General features: G+C 46.3%; 1 protein-coding gene and 1 long non-coding RNA gene across 3 annotated transcripts in view; one reads left to right on the top strand and one right to left on the bottom strand.

Moving 5' to 3' along the window:
* LOC310833894 (transmembrane protein 132C-like) overlaps positions 1-22,869 on the top strand; it is a 251,125-nt gene that overhangs the window by 67,143 nt on the left and 161,113 nt on the right. The window contains exons 1-2 of one of the 2 annotated variants that reach the window (XM_083717001.1): positions 14,356-14,448; positions 19,584-20,472. In XM_083717001.1, coding sequence (XP_083573127.1) covers positions 14,406-14,448; positions 19,584-20,472 — 932 coding nt within the window. In that variant the 5' untranslated portion in view covers positions 14,356-14,405. Of the gene's footprint in view, positions 1-14,355; positions 14,449-19,583; positions 20,473-22,869 lie in introns of those variants that run through there. The other variant, XM_083717000.1, reaches the window with a different exon arrangement.
* On the bottom strand, positions 4,783-17,593 carry LOC310834349. The gene is made up of 3 exons (XR_014559213.1): positions 17,495-17,593; positions 16,362-16,476; positions 4,783-5,223 (listed from the first exon to the last, which is right to left on the bottom strand). It is a non-coding gene; the product is annotated as an uncharacterized lncRNA (long non-coding RNA).

The following is a 22,869-nucleotide window of genomic DNA, read 5'->3' as shown; positions in this document are numbered from 1 at the left end:
CTCCTGGTATAGCTGCAGGCCTCAGCCAAAGAGGTGGTGGAGGAAAATTCACTTCCCTTGTGGATGAGATCTTCTGAAATGCAGTGCTTTAAAAAAAGGTGGGGGGATTGATATTGCATTTAGAGGGTTCCTCTTCAGAGTCCTAACCATCCATGCTTTCCTCCAGGATATTCCATTTCATACATGGGGCAGTCAAGGGGGTCTTCCTTGAATGTCAACCATGCTTCTCCTATAGCAGGGCAGCCCAACTTTTCATACCAAGTGGGCTGCTGGACTACTTCAACATGGAAGAAGAAGAAGAAGAGTTTGGATTTGATATCCTGCTTTATCACTACGCGAAGGAGTCTCAAAGCGGCTAACATTCTCCTTTCCCTTCCTCCCCCACAACAAACACTCTGTGAGGTGAGTGGGGCTGAGAGACTTCACAGAAGTGTGACTGGCCCAAGGTCACCCAGCAGCTGCATGTGGAGGAGCGGAGACACAAACCCGGTTCCCCAGATTATGTGACTGCCGCTCTTAACCACTACACCACACTGGCTCCCGTGAACCTGTGAGCAGCACACTGCCTTGTTGTGAGGTGGGGAAATCATAGAATCGTAGAGTTGGAAGGCACCCCAAAGGTCATCTAGTTCAACCCCCTGCAATGCAGGAATCTCCACTAACACATCCACAATTGATGACCATCGAACCTCTGTTTGAATACCTCCAATGAAGGAGAGTCCACAACCTCCCAAGGGAGACTGTTCCAGTGTCAAACAGCTCTTACTATCATAAAGCTATTCCTGATGTTTGGTCAGAATCTCCTTTCTTGTAACTTGAAGCCATTGGTTCGAGTCCTGCCCTCCAGAGCAGGAGAAAACAAGCTTACTCCATCTTCTGTGTGACAGCCCTTCAGATATTTGAAGATGGCTATCATCGTTTCCTCTTCTCCAGGCTAAACATACGCAGTTCCTTCAGCTGTTCCTCATCAGGCTTGGTTTCCAGACCCTTGATCATCTTGTTTGCCCTCCTCTGCACACGTTCCAGCTTGTCAGCATCCTTATTAAATTGTGGTGCCCAGAATTGGACACAGTATTCCAGGAGTGGTCTGGCCAAGGCAGAATACAGTGCCCTTAAACAAACTACAGCTCCCAAAATTCTTTAGGAAAAGCTATGTCTGTTTAAAGTGAAATGACAGTGCTTTAAATGTATGGTGTGGATGTGACCGCAATCCTATTGCTAGTTCAATCAGCTTTCATATATGGTGTGGGGCATCAGCTTGATCATTGCCTCAGGCAACAAAATGTCTTGGACAGACCCTGCTTACTGAAGGTAAGAAGATCTTGGTCTGATCAGGGCCTGGATGGGAGACAACCTGCGGACAATTGAGCTCCATGGTGGAAGCAAGGTGTGAATATAGCTACAGCAATGGTAACAACAACAAAAACCTGAGTTTTGGGCAACTGCCTGTTCCTGAGCACTTAAGGTAGCAGTTTGCCCTATTCCACCAATCTTGCTGCCATGAGCTGGCCTTGAATATGTCTCCACTCCTGTCTTAACAGTCTGCATTAACCTAGCCTGGCTTCTTGAGGCTGCGAAATGTGATTTTCAAGAGGAGTGTATTAAGGAAAGTGCTGGGAACAAAGCAGCAGGGTATTTATCCAGCTCTTCCATCCTTAATGGGCTAATGCAATGTTTGCTTTTTCTGTGCCCTGTTAGGGAAAAAAGACAGTAAAAAATAAATAGGAATAAATAAATAAAAAGCTTGTGTCAAAACATTAGGGCTAATCAAGAGAACTGTTGAGGAAGCACTGTTAGAGATGTTGGTAGCTCCCTCTTGTTCAGAATGCTCTTATTTATTTATTTATTTATTTGCTAAAAAAGGCCTAGTGGAGTATGTAAGAATACAGAGGAGTGGGGAAGAGATGAATTGGTTTTAAGCAGGGAAGGTACCAGAGGTAGTCATGGCTAGGCCACCAGGCAACACCCATCACAGCCTTGCAAGGGCCCTTCCTGAGCAACGACAGGTGTGAGAAAATGAAGCAGTTATTCCTTTTGGCAATAGCCTCCTGGCAGGGGTGCTACTGCCATTTACCTGTGGGTGGAAGGGCACAGTGAGGGCAGGCTCAGGGTTGGGTGGGCATACCGCTGGAAGCACCCCCATCGTTCTACCTGGACACTGAGGTCCAGCGCTGAGGACCTTCTGGCGGTTCCCTCACTGCGAGAAGCCAAGTTACAGGGAACCAGGGCCTTCTCAGTAGTGGCACCCACCCTGTGGAACACCCTCCCACCAGATGTCAAAGAGAACAACAACTACCAGACTTTTAGAAGACATCTGAAGGCAGCCCTGTTTAGGGAAGCTCTTAATGTTTGGTGCATTACTGTATTTTAATATTTTGTTGGAAGCCACCCAGAGTGACTGGGGAAGCTCAGCCAGATGGGCGGGGTATAAATAAATTATTAGTATTATTATTAGCTCTGCTGGTGCCAACACGCCTGCAAAGAGGCACCCCTGCCTCTGGGCAATTGTGCAGATTAGGCCCAGAGGGAGATGGGTAAGCAAAGGGGCAATAGAGCTTTGGAAGCAAGTTAGCTTGGCAACCCACAGTCTCTCCCAAAACCCTCCCATTTCCCCTGACAGGTGGACTTGAACCTGATTGACAGGTGGACTTGAACTACAAAAAATGATCTGTTGAAATCAGGTCTTGCAGTCATCTTCTTTACCTGCCCTACATCTGATGCCATACGGCACCAGGTGCAGGGTAGGTGAGCAGGGCTTGGGGAAAATGACATCTCAGGCCCATTCAGGTTCCCCATGCCTAGTCTAGACTAACTGGCAGCAGTTGACCAGGATTTTCGCAAGACCTGGATATACTGGGGGTTTAACCTGGCACTGTCATGCTGGCGAGCTTTTGCCCTGTAGGTGTTTCTAAACCACAACTCCCATCGACACCAGCAAACGTAGGCAATGAGCAGGGATAAAAGGAGTTATAGTTCAGCAACATCTGGAGGACCAAAGGTCCCCCACACCTGACCTACGTGCAAAACCAATACACTGTCCCTGAAAGGGGAGTCCCATAGTCAAGACACCACCAAAAAGGCTCTCTCTGTGGCACCCAGTAGCCAGCCCCCTTGTCTCAGTTGTGTGAGGGGCGTGTTAGGAGCTTGTCCTACTCTTGAGTAGGACCCTGGCAGAGACACATGCCCAACTGGCATGTTCCCTCCCTCCTGGTTGATCGTTCGGGAGCTTCAAAAGCTTTCTTCTGCCCAAACATCACAGCGACCAATGCCAAAGGACATCGGCACACTTAGGGATCCGCAGAGTCTTCGCAGCTTGCATGACAGACCTCAGCAACTCAGCATTTTGGCTAATCTACTTTATTTACATATAAACACACACGGAGCACTGCAACATGGCTCCCTCTCTCTCTAGCATCAGACATCAAAGAGGAAAGGGCAAAGGACAATAGTCCTGCTTCACGGAACACAGTAACACAAACATCCCGTCTCCATCACTTCCCACTCTGTGGAGTCAAAACATACACCGTCATGTGAAAGACAAAAATCCCATGACTGCAATCACGGAGCAGGAATTCTAACAGGGGGCACCCACATGCATGTCCCTGATGATTATCTGAATGTCCAGGCAGGTTTGTATTTACATTATAAATAATCATGATGTTGCTGGTAGTTCAGACTCAGAATTCCTGAGCTATATCTATCAGCCTCTCAAATTGGCTAGAATAACAAAACCTTTGGATTGACCAAGGCCTCATAGAAATAATAGAAGCTTGACCTTTTGCCCTTGACTAGTCAACAGAGCAGTACTTTCACCCCACTGTATAACCTCTTTTTTATATAAAAAACTAATCAGCAAAATGCCACACACATTTAAAATGTGACCTTGCATTTCTGAAGCATATGTGTTTAAATCTGAAACTTTAGTCCTTTAAAAAGGAGGGGGGCAATCTCTTTGAACTTTTCTTTATTTGCTCTGTTCCACAGATGTGGTTAAATTGCTCCATTCTCTTCTCCTCCATTACACAAACTCTGAGCCAGATCTCAATCCAAGCCTGGAAACATATTGGTTTAATCTTGATATTGATTAAGCGAGGGTTGGGTGTTTGGGTTTTTTCTTTCTTTTTAGAAAAGTGTTTCAAGATGCTTACATAGGCAATGTCAGAAATGGCTGGAAAATAATGTGGGAAAGTAAGTGTGTGTGTGTGTGTGTGTGTGTGTGTGTGTGTAGCATCTGAGCACATTTTTTAAAAAACAGGTTAGATGGTTGAATTTTAAGGAGCCTTACCAATTAGTTCACCAGTGTAAGACCTGGCATGGTCATGTTTCTGTGGCTTAAAGACAGGCTTGGTGTTGCCACCGAAGGGCCTGTTGGGAGTCTTGTCCCCTGCCTGCAGATTTCTGGACCATTTTCAGCTTTCAGCTTTGCAAAGCAAGCCTCTAGCCCAAGGATAGCCAACATTTTGCTCTCTGTATGCTTTCAACTCCAGTTCCCATCAGCCCTAGCCAGCATGGCCAGTGGCCAGGAATGATGGGAGTTGTAGGTTATAAGATCTGGAGGGCACAAGGTATTTTATTTGAGGAAATAAGAGAAGCCATGTTAGAAGGCTTGACTAAATTGCTCAATGAGAAGCAAACAGGAAGACCATTGGTCCACCTAGTCCAGTATTATCTACCACTGAGCCTCTTGGGCTTGCCAATCGTAAAGCCAGCAGTTCGAATCCCCGTGACGGGGTGAGCTCCCCTTGCTTTTTGCTTTGTTTCAGCTCCTGCCAACCTAGCAGTTTGAAAGCATACCAGTGTGAGTAGATAAATAGGTACTGCTGCGGTGGGAAGGTAAACGGCATTTCCGTGTGCTCTGGCTTCTGTCACGGTGTCCTGTTGTGCCAGAAGCAGTTTAATCATGCTGGCCACATGACCCGGAAAGCTGTCTGCAGACAAACACTGGCTCTCTCGACCTGAATGTGGAATTTGACCCCATAATCGAATTGGACTGGACTTAACCATCCAGGGGTCGTTTACCTTTACTTTTGCCTTTACTCTGACTGGCAATGGCTTTCAGACAGGAGCTCTTTGAAGTTCTTCCTGGAGACACCAGAGACTGAGCCAGTGGAGGTTGGTGCCCATTGGGACTGGCAGGTCAGAAGGCTGATCAACAGACAGTGGAGGCAGAGTCAATAATAGACAGAACCAATGACTTCTGGTTGGCCTCTTTCCTGATGAGTTCTGTAAAGGCAACAGCGAGATGAAAGAGGAGGAGAATAACAGCTAGTGCCACAGGCAGACAGGCTAATGGACCAGCCTCCACTGGTTTGAATCTGGGACCTTTTTGCATGCTAGGCAGATGTTCTACCACAGATGCCCTGCCACTGAGCTGTGGTCCAGTACTCCCAACCATTGTTCTGGCCATCAAAGGCATGTAAATTGTAACAATCTAGAGCAAACAAACACGAACACACACACCTGCAGTAGTGCGTTCCAGGACAGCCAGAACCAGTATGATCAAAGCAAAACCACTGTCATTGATGAAAACCACAGATGAATGGTTTTTCAGAAATTCACATACTCTGATTGGCGTAAATATCCAAGAAGAGATGCTGGAACAGAATTCTCTGCTGTTTGAATTCTGTTTTGTTGATGGTTTGTGTGTTTGAATGTTCATGCCTGTGATTTCCTGGGGATTTGAGGCTTGTTTGGGATAAATTTTGATATGGAAACCTGAACAGTTAGATGGGGTGGGATGGGGGGGTGCATAAAAACTGCAAGGGACACTCAAGCAGCTCCCCCTGGTGGCCCATTGTCCAAGTGCAGAAAGTTCCTGGCTCTGAGGGGAGTCGACTGCTTACTTGCCAGCATTAAAATCGCAAGAGTGAGGCTTCAACAGCAATTGCATCTATTGGCAAATATAAGGGAGCATGTAGACAAGCTATATTCACCCACAGCACATGGGCAGGAAGATCCAGTAGTGGAGTTCAGTAGCTTAAGTAAAAGTAGGTAAAGGTAAAAGATCCCTGGACAGTTAAGTCCAGTCAAAGGCGACTATGGGGTTGTGGCACTCATCTCACTTTCAGGCCAAGGGAGCCAGTGTTTATCCACAAACAGCTTTCCAGGCCATGTGGCCAGCATGACTAAACTGCTTCTGCCGCAACAAGACACAGTGACGGAAACCAGAGGGCATGGAAATGCCGTTTACCTTCCCACCACAGTGGTACCTATTTATCTACTTGCACTGGCGTGCTTTCGAACTGCTAGGTTGGCAGAAGTTGGGACAGAGCAATGGGAGCTCACTCCATCATGGGGATTCGAACCGCCGACCTTCCGATCGGCAAGCCCAAGAGGCTCAGTGGTTTAAACCACAGCGCCACCCATGTCCTTAGTAGCTTAAGTGGGAGTAAGTTGGCACTTCCTTCAAATGAGAACAATTGATTGCAGTGATGAGGAAGCCTGTGGCTCTCTTGACCTTGTTGGACCCCAACTTCCATCAGCTCCAGCTGGTATGGCTAAAGAAGAGCCATACTGGATCGAACCAAAGGTCCATCTAGTCCAGCACCCATTTCTCATAGAGGACAACCAGATGTCTCAATGGGAAGCCACCCAGGAAAAAGCACTCAAGGAGGGCACAGCACAGGGCCATATAGGGGTGTGGCCTGGAGATAAGGAGCAGAAGAGGCCTGAAAGGCTGCATTCAGTCCCTGGGTTTTTTGGTTTCCCACATCTGGTTTACACTGATTTGACCGTGGCTTTGTAGAGCTCCAGACAGGGATATTTATGTCAGTCTACCTGTTGGTTCGTATAGTTAAAGCTATGGTTTTCCCAGTAGTGATGTATGGAAGTGAGAGCTGGACCATCAAGAAGGCTGATCGCCGAAGAATTGATGCTTTTGAATTATGGTGCTGGAGGAGACTCTTAAGAGTCCCATGGACTGCAAGAAGATCAAACCTCTCCATACTGAAGGAAATCAACCCTGAGTGCTCACTGGAAGGACAGATTGTGAAGCTGAGGCTCCAGTACTTTGGCCACCTCATGAGAAGAGAAGACTCCCTGGAGAAGACCCTGATGTTGGGAAAGATGGAGGGCACAAGGAGAAGGGGACGGCAGAGGACGAGATGGTTGGATAGTGTTTTCGAGGTTACCAGCATGAGTTTGAGCAAACTGCGGGAGGCAGTGGAGGACAGAGGTGCCTGGCGTTCTCTGGTCCATGGGGTCACGAAGAGTCGGACACGACTAAACGACTAAACAACAACACCTGTTGGATGCGGGTGGTGCTGTGGGTTAAACCACAGAGCCTAGGACTTGCCAATCAGAAGGTTGGCGGTTCAAATCACCATGACGGGGTGAGCTCCCGTTGCTCGGTCCCTGCTCCTGCCAACCTAGCAGTTCGAAAGCACGTCAAAGTGCAAGTAGATAAATAGGTACCGCTCCAGTGGGAAGGTAAACGACATTTCCGTGCGCTGCTCTGGTTCGCTAGAAGCTTAGTCATGCTGGCCACATGACCCGGAAGCTGTACACCAGCTCCCTCGGCCTGTAAAGTGAGATGAGTGCCGCAACCCCAGAGTCGGCCACGACTGGACCTAATGGTCAGGGGTCCCTTTACCTTACTTTACCTGGTGATGCCAGAGATGGAAACAGGGATCTTCTGCACACAAAACATACCCTCATGGAAGATAAGGCTACCAATGGCTACTAGCTTTGCCCCCGCAGTCGGTGGTCTTGATGCTTCTGAATACCAGCTGCTGGAAAGCACAGGAGGAGAGAGAGTTCTTGTGCTTGAGTCCTGCTTTCAGGCTTCCCATAGGCATCTGGTTGAACCAATATGAGAACAGGATAATGGCCTTGAGCCACAGGCCTGATCCTGCAGGCTCATCCTATGTTTTTATGCCCTGTCACTGAGCTGTATCTCTCTGGAGGGAGAAGATCCAGGATAGAAGTCCGGATGACTTCAAAGGGCTTTCATGAACCATCAAGGCACCCTGCAAAGCACTGTGTGTGGCAGTTCCTTTCGCAATCTCCCAAATGGTTAAAAAAAGCAAGCTGAGAGATTTCCCAAGCCAGTGTTTCCCTTTACCTGCATTGCTGCAGCCACAGTAAATGGGAACAGACGCTTTAGCTCTGAGCATCTCTGCTTTCAATTCAGCCTGAGCAGGCTTGCTATGAAATGAGATCACCGTTGGCGGGAACAATGGGAGGGGAGAAACATTCTACAAAGGATCATGTTTGAAAACACAAAATAAATGACTACCTTCTGTTCAGTAATCAGAAAAAGAATATCTTGGGATTTTTTATTTTTATTTTGCTCAGTTCCAAGAAAGAAAATTAGGTCGTTCCACATCTAAGGCCATTGTTTGCAATTGTGCTTAGGTTTCGCTCAGATCTGATGTTCTTGGTATTCCAGATCAAACCCCCTGTGATGATGGCTGTGATGTGAAGTTCCATGATTCTGCCTCTGACAGTGGTGCTTGGTGCCCATTGAGGCTTCTGGGAGCAGAATTCAGGGAGCCCCAATAACAAGTGGAGCTGGAGCCAATGACAAGGAGAACCAACTTGTAACAGATTTGTCCCCATCCTCCTTCTCCTTGCTGAGTTCTACAAGAGCAAGACTAAGGAGAAGGAGGAAACTGGCACCCCCAGGACTAGCTGTAAGTACGGAGGCAAAACAGATGGGGACTTGGTGAGGGCAAACTGAGGTTGACCACTTGCTCTAACAAACCAGCCTCCACTGTAGTAGGACTCTTCAATCTGACAACCTCTTTTAAAACAAACAAGCAGATCAGTGGGTGGAGCCAAGATGTGGATCTTAAGAGGTGTGGAAAGGCCATAGCTCAGTGGTAGAACATCTGTTCTGCATGCAGAAGACCTCTGGTTCAATCCCTGGTATCTCCAGGTGGGGCTGGGAATATCCCCTGCCTGAAAACCTGGAAAGCCACTGCCAGTCAGTGTAGATCAGGGGTGGCCAACTCCCAAGAGACTGCAATCTACTCACAGTGTTAAAAACTGGCAGTGATCTGCCCCCCTTTTGGGGGGTTCAGGTCAAAGTTGTTGAATTTTTCTTAGGAAGGAAAGCCCTGTTTTGGGGGGTGCAGGGCAAAAATGTCAAGCTTTTTCAGGGGAGGCAAAGTTGTTGAGCTTCTTTGGGGAGCCGGTGATCTACCAGTGATCTACCAGTAGATCACGATCTACCTGTTGGACGTGCCTGGTGTAGATGATATGGAGGTAGATGACCCAAGGGTCTGACTTGGTATGTGGAAGCTTCCTATATATGTCCCTTTGTGTTGCAAAATTGGAAGGCTAACTCCATTCCCATCCTCATAATAGTTCAGAACAATGAAATAAGGTCAGCTTTGCTTAAAAATGAGAACCAAATGAAATTTCCCCCATTCTTTCTAGGGAAGGATCACTTCAGTGGTCCCTTAATTTCCCCCCTCCAGTTTTGCAGTATTGTTTTTGAGGTGGAGCAATTAGACTAGTGCAAAGTATTTAAGATGTGGCCACACCATCAATTTGCACCAAGGAATTATGATTCTAGCAAAAAGGTTAGGGGGCAGATGCAAGAAGCCCCTTGACTTGACCTGTCGTGAGGGTCAACAGTGCACCAAGTGCTAGAAAAGCAACTTATTTCATTCAGCTGCATGTTAGTAATTCCCATATCTGATAGATCCAGATAGATGATTATTTTTAAGCATTGGACAGGATGCAAAACAACCTTCAGCCTTTCCTTTCTTAGGCTGTGATGAAGTGCAATGTTAGCAGCAGAGGAGGGGAAAACAGTTCTGAAGAATCTATCCTCTGCCCCCCCCCCCCGGTAACCTGGTTTTAATTATTCCCTTTTTATGAGCTCAGTTCCAAAGTCAGACATCAATCGGGAGGCCCCCTCTTCTGAAGTTTTCCTGTTCTGCTGGGTGCTTGGAAGAAAGAAGGCGGGCGGGGGGAGAAATGACTCTTCTGTATGTTAATCAGGAGTTGGTAATGGAAACCAGCCCAGAGATGTTGACTTAGTCTGGTTCTTTGCCAAGAGAAAGGTGAAAGTTCAGGCATCAGCTCAGGTTGCCAAGGCTCATTCTGAGGGGTGGAACAGGGGTAGCAGAGTCTGGGCAGTGGGGGGAATGCCTGTTAATAGTTTCTCATTAAGAGCTGCTGTTTCAACTACAATGTTTCAACTACAAATCTTTTGGGTTTCAAAAGAATTCTTTTGGGTTTCAACTACAAAACATTTTTGTTGTTGTTGTTGTTGTTGTTAAATGTGATACCAAAGAGAATGACAGGTTTACCAGTAAATAAAAGGACTGCAATTAATAATTGGCAGAATTGGCAGACTGGGGGGCACAAACGGCCGTTCAATAGCATCCCAGATACTTGGCTCAGTGGGTGCAACTTGTGGCTTTGATGCTCAGCCACAAACATGGTGCCACAGGGAGTTGGCCACAGGCTGGGGCACACAGGCCATGCTGAAGATTTTACTCCAGGGTAAATGGATTCTTTCCCACCTGTTATCACTACAGTCTAGAATTTGAATGGTCTTTGCTCCTGGAAACTCCCTGCTTAGGTATTTTACACCTCAAGAGTGTTTTGTTAGCGGGGGAGCTCTGTTTTCATGGCTACTGATTTTAAGGCAGTGTTTGCATCTGGCAAACGGTGCCATTGTGGCAAACCACTGAGCCACAGAGATTTAGTTTAGTAGTGTGGTGTCCTGGGGGAGGGAGGTGGTCAAAGATCCAATACTATTTCAGTAGCAGGGTCCCGGTTTCCAACTTCCTAGAGCTGCTCAATGAGTATTAAGCAGGAGGTGATGGGCCATTGTATGCTCCCAAGCTAAGCATTTAGGAATACTGAAAACACACATTATGTGCAACTTCTGTTAGGTACAATGAAACTTCATGAAAAACACAACTTGAGTCACTCAGCAAGAAGATACTAAAAAGGTAAAGGGACCCTTGACCATTAGGTCCAGTCGCGGACAACTCTGGGGTTGCAGCACTCATCTCGCTTTACTGGCCAAGGGAGCCAGCATACAGCTTCCGGGTCCTGTGGCCAGCCACTTCTGGCGAACCAGAGCAGCGCACAGAAACGCCGTTTACCTTCCTGCTGGAGCGGTACCTATTTATCTACTTGCACTTTGACAAGCAGTTCGAAAGAAGATACTAGAACGCTCCAAACCACTTGCCGATATATGTGCAAAGAAAATAGAAGCTCTACCTGAAAGTCAACAAATTGAGATCTGTATTGATTGTTGAAATGCATCCCTAATTATCATTATTGTATAATTAGAAGATGATTGTATAATCTTAGAAAGTTGTATATTCTTAGAAGGGGTGTGGCAGTGCATCCTGGCTTATGTGACACTCAAAGGGGATGAGGAAAAAATGTGGAGGAGGTCTATCAATGGCTAGCCCAAACTGCTAAATAGGACTGCTATCTTAAAGGCAGGGTGAATTCCATTTGGCAGGGAGGAACGGCAGGCAGAGTGTTGGCTTCCATGCTCTCGTTGTTGTCTTTCCAGAGGTTGACTTTTCTGCAAAGCAGGATGTTGGATTTAGGGTGCATCCTTTGTTCTCAAAAAATATGGTGTTCCTATTTAGGAGAGCTGAGTTTTTATAAGGCTGGATTTGCCTAGTCCAGGGATCAGCAAACCTTTTCAGCAGGGGGCTAGTCCACTGCCCCTCAGACCTTGTGGGGGGCCAGACTATATTTTGAAGGGAGGAAAATGAACAAATTCCTATGCCCCACAAATAACCCAGAGATGCATTTTAAATAAAAGGACACATTCTACTCATGTAAAAACATACTGATTCCCAGACCATCCATGGGCCTGATTTAGAAGGTGATTGGGCTGGATCCGGGCCCCGGGCCTTAGTTTGCCTACCCATGGCCTAGTAGTCAGTCCCCTTAAGCTAGCTGCAGCTCTGAAACAGTAGCCTTATTATGACACCCACAACTCTAAGTTAGTAGCTGCAGTACCTCCTTCTGGCCAGCAGCATTGGTGACACCCAAGTGCAGTGGACAGTGCAACAGCAGCAGCTGCTGCCTCTTGTGACCAGCTGCAAAAATGCCACAGAAAAGGAGGGCATAGAAGCCTGGTTTTCAATTCTCTGCCTGGAGATCCTTAGAGACGTGGAGCTTTTTGCTGGAAGCACCTTCAAGTATAGCCGGTGTTGGTGTTTCCATGATGGCAATGGCAGGGTCATGGTCCTTGCTTCTGATTAAAATGGGTTCTATTTTTATACTGCCTCTGAGCTATTAATTCAGCAGAGCAATCCATTAATGGTGGTGGCCCTAATTGAAAGGGGGAGAAAAATTCATTGCCATTAAGGAAGGAAAGGAGGGGGGGAATGACATCGCATCCAGGATTTGCCTTCCTCTTCTCTCCTCCCCCTCTTTAATTAGCTGGCCTAACACAAAGAAACAATGCATTAAAGGAGCAGCCTGACAGGGGAAACATCAGAACAATGCAGTCCTAATTAGGAAACGTCTGCATTATTTCTCTCCCCCACCTACCCCTATATCATAAAGGCATGACCTATTTTATTTGTATTAACTTGATGGAGCATATAAAGTAGCAGGAGACATAAACAGCAGTGGCGCTGAGCATCACTCTGACAGAGCCTCCCCTGCCCTCAACCTGCAGGTCTCCTTAATCACAGGTGACAAGCTATTGTCCTACAACCATGCAAGGCTGATGCTCAGAGGGATACATTTTCTTGCTGGTGGTTCTCTCATTGATTCTGGAGCAGTGGTGGCTGATGATTGTTGGAACTGGTAGGGTGGAGTGTAGGAAGGCCAGCTGGAGGTGGAGTCAGTGAGAGGCAGAGCCAAATAATTCCACTTTCATCCCCATCCTCCTCCCTTCTTAGTTCTACAAGGACAACATGGAGACTAAGGAGGAGGAAGAAGCTGGCAGCTAGAGCCAACCCTAGGAGTGGTTGTAGGTAAGAAGGCAGGCAGGTGGGGGCTAGCTGAGAGTAGACTAAGTTTGGTGGGGCAGTATGTCATGTATGCTGATGGACCAGCCTCCACTGCCTTTATATTTGCAATAAGTTCTGGGGGTGGCAGTGGCTCTCAGCTTCCTTATTGTCACCCTTGTAGAACTTACCATTAGTTGGCCTTGTCTGCCACTGGCTCTGGTGCCGTCTACTGTGGGCCCCCTGCCTTCCACCCCACCAGTCCCAATGTGCACCAGCCTCCACTCAGTTTTCCTTGGTATAAAGTGGCTTCTTATGTGTGTAAGCCCACCTTTAAAAGAGGAGTTTGGTGGAAGAGAAGCAGAAACTGATGAGTCCAAGGGTGGCTGACATCTGTGTCACTGGCCACAACAATCAGAAAGTGAAGGGTCTGCCTCTCAGTATCAGGATATGTGCTTTGCATGCAGAAGGTCCTAGGTTCAATTCTTGACATCACCAGTTAAAAGGCATATGAGGTTGAAAGGCTGGGAAAGAGCTTTGCTAATGCAATGGATAAGTTAGTATTGGTCTAGGTGGACTCATGGCTCTAGTCCTTTTAACGGAGATGCCAGGGATTGGACCTGGAGTCTTCTAAAGACAAAGCATGTCAGTGGCACAGGTGCCTGCTTGCCTTGAGCACCTCAACTCCTGTTTCCCTCCCATGCTTCAATAAGTGAGCTATGATTCTTCCCATAGGTAGTTCCCCCCCCCCCCCGGGATAGTGAATCTGTAGCCTTCCAGATGCTGTTGGAGCCCAACTCTCAACATCCTAGTAGGGCTTATGGGAATTGGAGTGCAGCAACATCTTCAACCTTTTCAGACCTGGAACCCACTTTTAAACCAAACATGTAATCGGAGACCCATTTTTTAACCCGTTACCATATATTTGCATTGTGTTAGTGCTGCTTTTTCAATCCACCTTGGATCAGGTCATGACCCACTAATGGAGACCAGTGATCTAGAGGGTCACAGAGCTTCTCAGTTCAAGCTCTGGGGTCCCTTAGAGCAATCTACTCATTCAATGTGATTCTGTTGTTCAGACGCATGGGATCATATCACAGTGAAGCTTCAGCCATACCAGTGTGGACTCTCAAAAGAATTATGCAGGAAATGTGGGAGTTTAAGTATTGAGAGTGGAGGGTTGTTTCCTGTTCATTCTTCTTAAATGCACTTTAATGTCTAATGGTGGGAGGAGGTTAGACTGACCACTACTATCTTAGAAAAATATCATGGATTGATTTAATGTTCCATGACAGGGCGCTGACTCTGATTTATGTATTGCAAGGAGAATTTGGCCTTTTACTCCGAATAGCCCCCCTTTTTAAAAACTCTGGATATACTTGTGCCCTTTCATCCCACTGGCCTGTCTTTCTCCTCACTTCCTGGCTAATTCTCACAAATGATGTGCAAGCTGGCTATAGACCTTGTGGGATTCTTGTGATTGAAACCTGTGAACCTCTCCTATCCTGCCGGTCGATGACCTTACAGAAGCTGCCTCCTGATGGAGGATGCCGCAAAGGTTAGTGAAGGTTATGTTGAAAACAAACAAATAAATAAAGCACATTGACTCTTACAGGCCTGACATAACCACTTCTGATCTTGGTGAAGTTAATGGACACATTGAAATGTGTTAAAATAGATGGGATGTTTGAGGCATCTGATTTAGGTTCTTCACGCATATACACACACCTATTCTGGATTAGCCTGTCCAGGGTCTGTCCTTTTTTGAAATGGATCTCTATTTCATAGGACGGAGCAAAAATGTCCTCCCTACTTTTATGCCACAAAAGGTATGTGTGCGTGTGTCTGTTTGCAGGGATTTCAAGGGTGCAGGAATACACTTCACAGTGTTCCCATACACTCCCCAGTCTCCTCACTGCTGCTGTATGCATAATCGTGAATGTCACACTACATCCCTGATATACAGTGATTCATCTCTGTAATGTATGAAATCTGATTCCATCTTTGTCAGATGAGACCTCTTATTTCTGCTGGTACAAGTGCCCATGGAATCCTGGGCAAGATCTGGGGAAATTCAGCCTGGAGCAAAGGTCAGCAAGTGGCAGGAAGCATGAAGCAAAGAGCACAGCACTGGTTCAAGGTAGCTGGTCAAATTTGGGCATTTCAGGACCCAGGAGAGCTCTGCAAAACAGGAGGAGTTTTTCTGACAAACTGCAAAACTCAGTTGAGTCCTTATATCTATAAGATGATGAGCACCAAAACTTTACCCTTCTACTGAGGTTGTGTAGAATTTAAATGCCCTCACTTCTGCCATCTCCAAAAGGACAGGTAACTTGATGATGATGATGATGATGATGATGATGATGATAATGATTTCTCCTTGGGGAGAGCATTCTACAAGCAGGGAGCTACTGCAGAAAAGGCCCATTCTTGTGTTGCCACCCTCCAAATCTCTCATGGAGAAGGCATGTCAGATGATGATTGCAGGGTCTGGGTCTGTTCATATGGAGAGAGGTGGTCCTTAAGGTACTGCAGTCCTGAGCTGCTTCAGGCTTTATAGGTCAAAACCAGCACTTTGAATTGGGCCAGGAAACTAATTGGCAGCCAGTGTAGTCGGGCCAGAATTGGCATTATATGCTCAAACCATCTTGCCCTGGTGAGCAACCAGGCCGCTGAATTCTGCACCAGCTGGAGTTTCTGAACTGTCTTCAGAGGCAGCCCCATATTTAAAACATTGTAGTAATCTAACCAAGGGGCTACCAGAAAATAGACAACAAACATTAGGCTATCCCTGTCTAGAGAGGGGTGCAGCTGGGCCACCAGCCAAAACTGGTGGAAGTCACTCTGTGCCACTGCGGCCACCTGAGCCTTAAGCAACAGTAATGGATCCAGAAGTACGCCCAAAATGTGTACCCATTCCTTCAGAGGGAGTGTAACCCCATCAGGAGCAGGCAACTTCCCATCTGTCTGGTCTAGGAAACTTGGATCAATGTCTTAGTTAAAGCCTGGCCATGTTCATTATACTCTGCCTTTATTTGCCTGTTTGCAGCCTATAGATCTATGCTGGGACACTATACTGGATTCACCAATAAACCATGACCCCCAGTCATGGTAATAGTTTGATTTCTAAGTCCTTGGGGGAGATTAGGACACTACTACTGAAGAAAAGCTCCTCTCATCAGAAATGTCACAAGGTTGGGTTACAACAAGACCTTTCAGATTCTTTGGAAACATTGGTTGGCATTCAATGCTACTCCTACTCAGAGCAGACTTATTGAAAGTAATGGGCACAACTAACGTAGCTCAATTAATTTTATCAGGTCTACTGTGAGTAGGAATTAACTGACTTCTACCCATTGGAACTTGCAAGTGGACTACATTTCAGAATGCTGTCATATCTCTGTAGGCACATTTAATCCCACCTTCCCACACACCCCAACAAAACTATTTTGGTCACTGCATTTGGGTTACCTTTGTGTAGAGCTTATTTCAGCACAAAGGGCTCATGTGGCTTTGTCCACAGATTTCCAGCATTTGATCTGTGTCAGTAAAGGCTCCCGAAACATCGATGGATGGCGAAGCATCCCTGCAGGGGAGGGTGAAAATAGAAAATCCCCTTTATTACAGGGGTTGCAATTTTCACTTCACGGCAGCGGGCCGGTAATAAGCACCCAACCAAGATATTAGAGTCTAGCCCAGAGGAATTTAATAAAAAGGTCTTCAGGATGCTTAGACTTCATGGCTCTGTCTGGGCCCTGCTTGATATCTCATCCGTGACCTCTGTGCAATCAGGGTTAAGTAAGGCTCATGCTGTGCCTAAGCCTTTAAATGAAAAGGTCTGATTAACTGTCAAGAATATCTACTGTCAGGAATCTTTGGCTTTTTATGTGCCTGCCCTGTGTGGTAAACCACTACAGCTTCAGCATCCTCAGGCTGGATCCTCAGGCCTAAGGCCTCTGACAAAGGGAGAGCTATAGAAGCCTTTGTGTTTCCATTGGAACCTGATGGCTAGAACTCTGGATTTTAAAATTGGAGGTGGACATGGATTCAGCAGGTGTAGAAGTTTTGAATCCTATCCTTAGGGATGTGGTGTTGTTGCTTTTTTTGAGGGTAGTGTTGTCATGGAAGTGCTGGGTTCAGGATTCAAATTCCTGAGGATGTAGGCTTTACCATTCAGTTTCTTTTAAATAAAAAAAATAATCATAGTCCTTATGTGACGAAATGCTAGAAATTGTGTGGGCATTGTTTACTCAAATCCCAGAAGCCAAGAGAGGTTGCTGATTAAGGTGTCCAGTGGTTGCTGGGAACGGGTGTGTGAATTTCAGCATCCCCCAGCTCCCCACGTCTAGCAAAATCAAAATATATATTCTATTCTTGTTTGATTGCTATTACTATTTCCTATTGCATTTTCTGGCTCTTAATGGCAGTTTGCTCATTTGGAAGGAACAAATCCTGCCACCTATCTCTCCAACATGAATTAAATATGAAGGTCCATCACCTTAAATTAACATTCTGGAGTTGTGGCACTCATTGCTATTTTCCTATCCCTGCCTCATCAGAAGAAAGTATCTCCCTTTATTGCTTTTCACTTGCTAGCATCCCACCTAGTTCCGTGCTTGTACAAAGGCAGATGGGTGCTGATGCGTTTGTGTTGCAATGCCTTGGTAGAATATTGATGAATCTGGCTGTCTTTTCAATGGTGGCGGAACTGAGAATTTGCAACCTGTATATCATAAAATTAAGTTTTAGTGGGTTATTAAACAGCTTAAATCTTCTCTTTTAAAAAAAGAATGTGAAACATGAGCAAAACTAAACCTGAGATGTCAAGAACCATATCTGAGCCATGACTCAGTGGTAGGGCATCTGCTTTGCAGATTTTTTTGCAGGTTCAATCCCTGACATCTCCAGGTAGAGCTGGGGAAAACTCTCTTCCGGGAACCCTGGAGAGCCAAGATGGACCAATGAAATGACAGCTTCCTATGATCTGTCACTGCCATCACTGTGGTGTGCTAGGAAGGTGAGAAGGAGGGATGAGGTGGCAGCAAGGTTGGCAAGGTTCAAACACACCAGCAGGAGTGCCGCATTTGCTTTGCTAGTGTGTTTGCACTATGCTGCCCTTTGTTTCTTCCCCTCTTCCTCTGATTTGTCACTGTGACAATGCGGATGGGGGGCCAGGGGAGCGGTTCCACCCTGCCCCAACCACTACAAGTGAGATACCTGCAGCTCTCTGAGCCTCTGCAAGCTCCCAGCATTGCTAATCTCTAATAGCAACCAGGCGACAGACTCTACCTTGTGTTGGCCTCCCTCTAGACACAAGGCTGCATAGGGTACACAGCGTGGGAGAGTAAATAATCTTGAAGAGGAAAGCTGCCTGCACTGCCTGCACTATCAACTGCGTAAACCCTGGCAGCCAGACTGGAATACCATAGAGCAATTGAGCTATAATTTTGGCGTTGAAGATCTTAAGGGCAGGAGGGATATGTGATGTTTGTATGTGATGCCAATAAAAGGTATGATGATGATGATAATAGCAACTATGCTCCAAGATGCAAGACTATGATAAATCCAGTTTATTTCAGCTTAATAATAATTTGCCTGACGGTAGATTTGGGTCAGAATAAAAGATTCAGGACAGACAACAGAAAGAGCTTTCACACGGGGCATAGCTAAACTGTGGAATTTGATCCTACTCAATGTAGTAATGGCCACCAACTTGAATGGCTTTAAAAGGGGATTAGACTAATTTATGGAGTGGGAGGTTATTAATGGCTATCAGCACGATGGCTATGTTTTACCTATACTACTGGGGGCAGCATGTTTCTGAATACCATTTGGTGGTGATCACAAGGGGGGAGAATGCTCTTATGTTCAGGTCTTGCTTGCAAGCTTCCCAGAGGCATCTGGCTGGCTGCTGTGAAAACAGGATGCCGGGCTAGATGGACCTTTGATCTGATCCAGCAGGGCTCTTATGTTCAGACAAAGGAAAGTTATTTATCACATAGGGCATTTTTTAATCAAATCTGCTACCACAAGATATAATGATAACCCCTGGCTTAGATAGTTGAAATGGGAGATTGGACAAATTCAGGAAGGAAGAGGTACATTCAAGGAGGGTACAGAGCAAGTTATGGTCTGGAGAGAGAACATGTTGCCTCAAGAGAGTCCAAGGGGCCAGATAGAGAAAAGTTGAGGTCTGCATCTGGCCCCTGGGCATGACGTTCCCCCTCCTGATACGTCTCCACTCCTGAGACACTGATTGATAAAACTTCATTTGCAGCCATAACTGCATCTGGTCTGGAGAAATCCCAGATCTCAAACTGAATTGGGCTGATCCAGGATTTGTCCAGAGTGGGTTGTGGTAACCCTGGGTTGCACTGGATGGGGTCAGAGTCACCCATGGTGCTCTGGATCTGTCAAGGAGGGGATATGAAGCATGTGGTGGGGAGGGGAGACAGAGAATGGGAGATGATGTAGTCCAGGAATATCCCCCCCTGCCCCCACAACAGCCAACTTTAGCAGGTTGCAAGGTCCCTAATTCCATTCAGGCCTCAGATCATATTGGGCATGGAACGATCAAGGACACAAAATTGGGCCCTGAACCAAACTGGAGCTTTCTTGCACAAATAGCTAACTGGGCATTGTCTCGTCTGACCCATCTTGTTCTTTGTTTTTTGCCTCCTTCTTTGCCAACAGTGACCGTTGGCCGTGGGGCCTCAGACAACATTCAGAAGTTTTCCTCTCTGCCAACATATCTACCTGTAAGATATCAGATCTCCAGCACCGAGAGTTCACTTTTCCTCAAAGAAACTAACCAGGAGTTCATGCGGAACTCCAGTTTGCAATCTCGGATGGAAACCTTCTTCACCTACAAAGCCAAGAAGACCCCTGTGATCAATGCTAGTTATGGGCCCTTCTCTGTGGAACAGGCTGTGCCCCAGGACCTGCTGCTGACCTCAAGCTTTTTTGGATCCACCAACAAATTTACATTCAATTGGAAGCTGAAAGCATACATCATGAGTGAAAAGGTCTATTTGACCAGGCCCAAAGTCCAAGTTCTTTTTTACATCGTGGGAAGAGATTGGGATGACTACAGCATGACAGAGCAGCTGCCTTGCATGCGAGTCTTTGCCTTTCGGGAAACACGGGAGGTTCGGGGCAGCTGCAGATTGAAGGGTCATCTGGGCTTGTGTGTGGCTGACCTGGAACTTCAGCCCACCTGGTTTAACCCAGCAACCGTTGTCACCGGCCGCAAAAAAGCATCCAATCAGTCTGAAGGGAGCTCAGTGGAGCTTTACTACACCATTCAGCCTGCAGATGAAAATACAGAGTGTACTTCGGAAGACATCCGTAAGGGGAACGCCATCCGCCCAGGGAAGGAAGGGTCAGGGGAAACCATGTCCCACTTGCAGAGAATTGGTTCCATCACTCTCTACAGGACCCCGGAGAGCTCTCAGCTGACAGAGCTGTGGCTCGACAGCAACGTCGTCATCTGGTTGCCAGCAAAACCCATCAGACAAGGAGAAGTTGTGAGTGTTCTGGTGACGGTCACCAACAACATCACTGTGGACCAATTCATCCTGAGGTATAATGAGTTTGCATGTCTGCTCTGTGTTGTGTTGCTGGGTGTGATTGGCGGGTGGGTTGGCTTTTCAGCTGGCTGCTCTCTGCTGACACTGGCAAGCTTAGATTGGGGGAAAGCCAAATGGCAGAGCATCTGCTTTGCACGCAGAAGGTCCCAGGTTCCATCCTTGGAATCTCCAGGTAGGGCTGGGAATGTGCTTTGTCTGAAACCCAGAAAGCCACTGTCTCCCATCCAAGTACTAACCAGGCCCGACCCTGCTTAACTTCCGAGATCGGACGGGATCGGGTGCATTCAGGGTGGTGTGGCTGTAGGCACCCAGAAAGCCACTGTCAGTCTGTGGAGACAGTGCATAGCTATATGGACCAATAACCTGACTCTACACGAGACATCTTCCTAGGTTTCTGCTTCCCAGATGAAAGAACTTTAACCAAAAATATTGGGCAAGCTTTATTTATGCATTTTCTCTTTGATTTCTATGCTTTACAGTCAAGGGATGTTTGCGATAAAGGTCACAACTGCTCTTCCAGTGCTTTAGGCAACTGAAGGTTTCCCCAAGGATTCCACACATGAACATATTTATGTCTCAAGCTTATATGAATTACATTAATGCAGGACAGATCATAGTGGAGAGGGAGGAAATAGCTTTTGGGGGCAGATAGCCCTCCGGAGGCTAGAAACAGAAAATAATTTCTAAAAGAGAGTTGAAGGATTATGATCTTGCTATTGTTGCTTCCAGTTTGTAGACTGTCACAGCCAGGGCCAGTTAGTGAGTTGGCATGCCTGAATCTTGACCAGTGGCTATGGTTTCTAGCCCAAAATCCCTGATGTAGGTGAATATGAATGCAGCTCTGGGACATTTTTCAGAGCAGCAGTAAAGACATCTTCTGCTGGAACGCTTGGGTAACTGATGGGCCCCGCCTGCTCTGTCGACCAAATGAGGTGATAACAAGGCTTTCAAGTTTGTTTGTGACAGCTTAACATTGAAGAAGGCAGTGAAAAGGGGGAAAAAATGGTCAAGCAGAGGTTGGATACGCCCTTCCTTTTCTTTGAAGGTGTCCCTGGTTCCCACTAATGGTTTAAATGATTGCACTTCTTTGCAAGGTTGTTTTCATTCCTAATTAAAAGCAGACAATTTCATTTCCAGCTTGCCAAAGTCCTTAATTGGTTGAAAGGTCAATGTGCTTTGTACAGCACTGAGTTCAGTGGAATTTACTCCAAAGAAACTATGCATAAGATTGCACTCATGCTGGTACTAATAAATTGGGCATTACGGTATATACTGTATGTGTGTGTGGATATATAGATAGGGGAGGGAGAGCTGCCTGCATTTCAGACTCTCCTTGGGGGCATAGTCATAGGAGCTATCATGGCAAGCACCTCCAAAATAAGCAGCTTCAAAATTTACCATTATGTTGCTGCCCTGGCGCCACTTACTAGAATAAGGATTTGAGCCAGAATCTGAAGTTCACTAGCCAGGAATGCTGCTCCACTGACTGTGAAGATTAGAAGGCCATTTTTTATTTTCTTGTTTCTTATATTTATTGCATTTATATGCAACTTTTTTTCACCAAGCAGCTCAAGGTGATGTCCATGGTTTTGCTATTCAATTAATCTCCACAACAGCCTAGACTGAGAGGCAGTGACTGGCCCAAAGTCACTGACCAGTGAGCTCCATGACCAAGCAGGGGCTTGATCCTAGGTCTCTCAGGTCCCTTGTCTGACACTCTAACCACTACACCACACTGACTTATACCAGGCTTAGGGAAGCCACAGGCGTAGTACTATTGTACTGCTATGTTCTGTGACTGACAAAGATTATAAAGCCTGTGTGTGTGTCCATTATGTTCTAGATTGTTGTTGTTGTTTAGTCGTTTAGTTCTGTCCAACTCTTCGTGACCCCATGGACCAGAATGGACCAGAGCACACCAGGCACTCCTATCTTCCACTGCTATGTTCTAATGTTCTAGATTAGGTTCCATGAAATCCAGTGTCAATAGGTTGTCGCACTGGGCAGTTGCTAGTACAATCCTATTGCCTAGCCCTGTACCATACATTAATTTACCACCATTCCCAGTATTCTTGTCAGCACCAAGTGACCAAGTTTGGCCACTGCTGTTGACATTCTAACAATAATAATAATAATAATAATAATAATAATAATAATAATATTATTATTATTATTATTATTATTATTTATACCCCGCCCATCTGGCTGAGTTTCCCCAGCCACTCTGGGTGGCTCCCAGTCGAGTGTTAGAAACAATACAGCATTAAATATTTAAAACTTCCCTAAACAGGGCTGCCTTCAGATGTCTTTTAAAAATAAAATAGCTGCTTATTTCCTTGACATCTGATGGGAGGGCGTTCCACAGCATGGGCACCAGTACTGAGAAGGCC

The sequence above is a fragment of the Podarcis gaigeae genome, assembly GCF_964106915.1.
Source record: "Podarcis gaigeae genome assembly, chromosome: 16".
NCBI classification, from domain to species: Eukaryota; Metazoa; Chordata; class Lepidosauria; order Squamata; family Lacertidae; genus Podarcis; species Podarcis gaigeae.
This window is presented reverse-complemented; position numbering and strand designations above follow the sequence as displayed.